Source organism: Rhizoctonia solani, chromosome 5 (assembly GCF_016906535.1).
Source record: "Rhizoctonia solani chromosome 5, complete sequence".
Classification (NCBI taxonomy): domain Eukaryota; kingdom Fungi; phylum Basidiomycota; class Agaricomycetes; order Cantharellales; family Ceratobasidiaceae; genus Rhizoctonia; species Rhizoctonia solani.
The window spans coordinates 2,072,978-2,076,765 of record NC_057374.1 but is presented as its reverse complement, the minus strand read 5'-3'; the positions used below and the strand labels follow the sequence as shown (position 1 = coordinate 2,076,765).

At 45.0% G+C, this 3,788-nt stretch overlaps 1 protein-coding gene across 1 annotated transcript; it reads left to right on the top strand.

The window, feature by feature from the left end:
- On the top strand, window positions 1-541 carry RhiXN_09462 (uncharacterized protein; the record flags this gene model as incomplete). Its single annotated transcript, XM_043329278.1, has 2 exons — window positions 1-68; window positions 124-541. The coding sequence occupies 2 exons, from the start codon at window positions 1-3 to the stop codon at window positions 539-541; spliced, it is 486 nt and encodes a 161-aa protein (XP_043180724.1).
- Window positions 542-3,788: the final 3,247 nt, after the last annotated feature.

Below are 3,788 nucleotides of genomic sequence, written 5' to 3'. Positions count from 1 at the left end.
ATGAATGTAGACGTCGGAGATGCAAGTGTGACGGAGAGCAACCAATATGTGGTACCTGCACATCTTCCGTTAGTTTATGCCCCTCAATTCTACTCGTGTCTGGCTGACATTGACATCCTCTAGGGTCATGAGGTACTGTATCCTATGGCCGTTCATCCAGAAAGCTGACAGCTTCCAGTGCTCATGGAACCCAGATACTGAAGCATCTCGTCCATTCACAAAGCAGTATATTGAGAGCTTGAGAGTTAAAATTCAGCTACTCGAGTCTCAGATGGCTCAGCTTCGAACCGACTCCTTGGCACCGCCCACCGCACTCCCTTCAAGAGCACCTTCTCCGTCACTGATACCATTTCATCAAGAGACTCTCGACAGGCCCCCGAATCTATCACTACTTCCCAGTAACTCATTCCACAACATACCAAGGCCGCTATCTGATTCCACCCCAGATGTGCGTAGTCTGTGTAGTAATCGGTCGTCCTTGATCACTCAAGCGAATAGTTACACTTCAGCAGGAATCAGTACCTCGTATAACATCATTTAACCCTTCTTTTCAGGCGCTATCGATCCGATCTTTATTTCAATATCAATACATTTTCAACATTGACCTGTCAATTCCTTTTGAGCACCAAAGGCCCGAAATCCAGGCTGTCCTCTCTTGTCCATGGAACCAATATTTACCTGATCTTGGTCAAGTTGAGTTTTACCGTATAGACCATGATCAGATTATTTCACAATACTTCAACGGTGGAACAAGCTGGTTATCCGGACTGGTGCCCTCTTACTTTTTTTCAGACTTGGTTTCCTGTTTGGGTCATCAATCTGCTCCCCCGACAACTCATTCATCTCACTATACGCCCTTGTTACACTGTTCACTATTGGCAGTCTCTTGCATCTTCTCGGAGAACCCTTCGATTCGAGCCCATCACACACGAATTAGATTTACTACTCATGCCAAGAAATGGCTATTCGATCAATTCAATGATTTTCATCCAACTTTACTACCTGCGTTGACACTTCTAGCCGAACATCACAATCTACTTGGCGAACATAACACAAGTCACATGTATCTTGGTAGGAAACCTTTCTTTTGATGGCTAGTGTCGAGTTTTGACAACATATAGGAATGGCTGTTCGAGCAACAAAAGCTGGTATGATTTCCTCTTGTGTCGGTGAGCACGGGAATTATTCACTTGTTATAGTACCTACTCCGGCTAATCTTTCAGCCTTCGCTTGGTATAGCTGGTCAGTTTACTCTCAAGGTTTGTCATCAATATCTTGGCGAAGATTTATGATTGACTATATCACGCCTTAAAATAATAGAAGTTCTTTCTGTAGGACCTCAATATCCAATACCAGTAGGCGTCTCAAACTAACGGCATTTGGTGCAATGTTACACAGGCCCTCGAAAGTGGTAGATCCTGTGAAATGAGCACACCGGACATTCCAATCGAATGTGTAACAGCACATTTGGGTGAACATTCATCTGCCATCGCTGAATCATTCGTGCACAGTTGTAAACTTTCTGTAATTGCTGATAAAACCAATAGCCATAGGTCAGTATTCGGTTCATGTACCAGGGTGTGGACGATAACTCTAAGTGCCTCGTACAGGTTAATCGATACTTCCCTTGTGGCTAACCTTCAGTGAGCTCTCAGTAACCTACTTGACATTACCGCTGATCAGTTGTCCTAGATTGGAGCTTGATTCGTGGCGCAATTCACTCCCTGACAGCCTCTTCACCAGACAGGATATCGACTCCGCGCATTCTCACGTCCTTTGCCTACATATATTATATTGGTCGATTACCCTCCGATTATATTTTCCTATATATCGGCAGGCTCGGTCGGACGGTCAAGATAGCAAGCCAGACACCGAAAATCAGTTTGTCAAACTATGTAACCGGGCAACAGAAGAACTTCTTCAACTCTTTTCCGAGTTCGATAAACGCTATAGCTCGAAATACTTACCAAGAACCCTACTCCAGGTATCTAGGCTCCGAAAGTTTATACCTGGAGAACACTAGCTCACACGCACGCTTTAGGCTATAGTAATATGCGGTGATGCGCTAATTTTGGAGAGAAACCGAGCTTCGAAAGAGGCTCCCAAAGTACGGGCCAATGCTCAGGAGGGTATTGAGTTATGCATTTGTACGCTCCGAGTCGCTGGCGAAACTTGGCCCCATGCAACGAATTTAGCGGTGCGGCTCCAGGCCAGGGCAGCAATGTAGCCGTCCAGTGTAATATAGCACTGTAAATTTTATGCATTCCCAATTAATAGATATTTATTAGTATACCCACGGTGAAATATATGTGGCGACGATGTCTCGTAGCTAGGGGGCAAAGCATTTCAAGGAAATACGTCGGTCGGGGAGGAGAGGAGTGAATAATTCAATAATCTACCTAGCTATCCTAATATTTGAGATCGCGATACTAACACACTCTAGACATTCGGTCATGAGACTTCCCACTTCTGTATGCCGCCGTTTCTAACCTAACTAGAAATGTATACAAACACTCGACATATCTACGACCTTCTAAACAATCCACGCGCTTCTGGTATTAGACAAAAAATTGTCGTGCAGTCCCAACAACGTCAGGATCACCCGCCGACTCCCGATCCCAAATGTGGACGAGCACTTTCGGGCTCCAGGCATTAGGGCCCGAGCGCTCCGGAGAAGGTCACGGATTTGAAGTACCTCGAAGCCCTTTAATTCATAATTCGTCGTCATGTTTGCGAGCACTAGTACTTTTGAGGATTCCGCACCTATCACGGCAGGATGTACGGTTTGCCTCATAACCTTTCATAGAGGTCGAGCTTTTTTGGGAATGAGGTGCATATATCCTAATGTTCCCAGGGAAGAAAATGCACTAGTTCTTTTTAGGGTCCAATTTTATTGTTTGTCTAAGCCCCGGGAGCCATATAGTGAAGCGAACCCTAAAAAACAGACAGCGGACACAGTGCGACACGACTCAGTGAATGAAAATAAGGGTCTGATTTGTATGTATCTACCTAAATAACATATAGTATAATCTATGGTATGATTATTTAATAATGTAATGTTTTTTTAGAATCTTGGCAAGTTTGATAGGTTAGGAGTCCTTGGGGTGAAGTGGGGTCAAGTTTGAAATTGGGCCTCTGTTGTTTGCAATTTCAACACCAATTTGGTGATGCCCACCTTCAACAGTACATACAGCCACGTGACCGTTTGCTTACAATCAAGTTACGCGATTTTCCCTCGTATTCTGGGGCGTTGGGGCCACAAAGTCGGATAAGAATCTATCGTATGTACATTGTAGCAAGCTAGAGACAATAATCTTAAACCTGAGTGGGAGTGGAATTATGGGCCCGAATTCATGGCTTGTACTGCCAAGCATATAGCCCGGCTGGTTTCTTATTCTATGCCTAATACTATCTACCTATTTTTATCTAGTTATCTACTCATTTTGAATCATTGGGATCGAGTTGGGCCTGACATAATCGACTGGTATTTACACCATACGCGGTCATAACTTTCGGCGCCTCGTGCGTAATTCCGGGTTACTCCCGCCCTTGTGATTGGTGTCACGATGGAGGGCGAAGACCTGCCACAACAATGGCTACTTTGCTGCCTCATGTTCAGTCTACCGTCCATGCTCACGGAGCACACATCGATGGGTTACCATCTATGGCCTCGTGTTTCAAACCCCAATACCAGCGCCGCTTAATATCGAACGGCAGGTTAAAACTTCTCGAAGCTATGTTGACAAGCCCCTGTGCTGAAGACAGCTAACATACACCCCACGTACGCC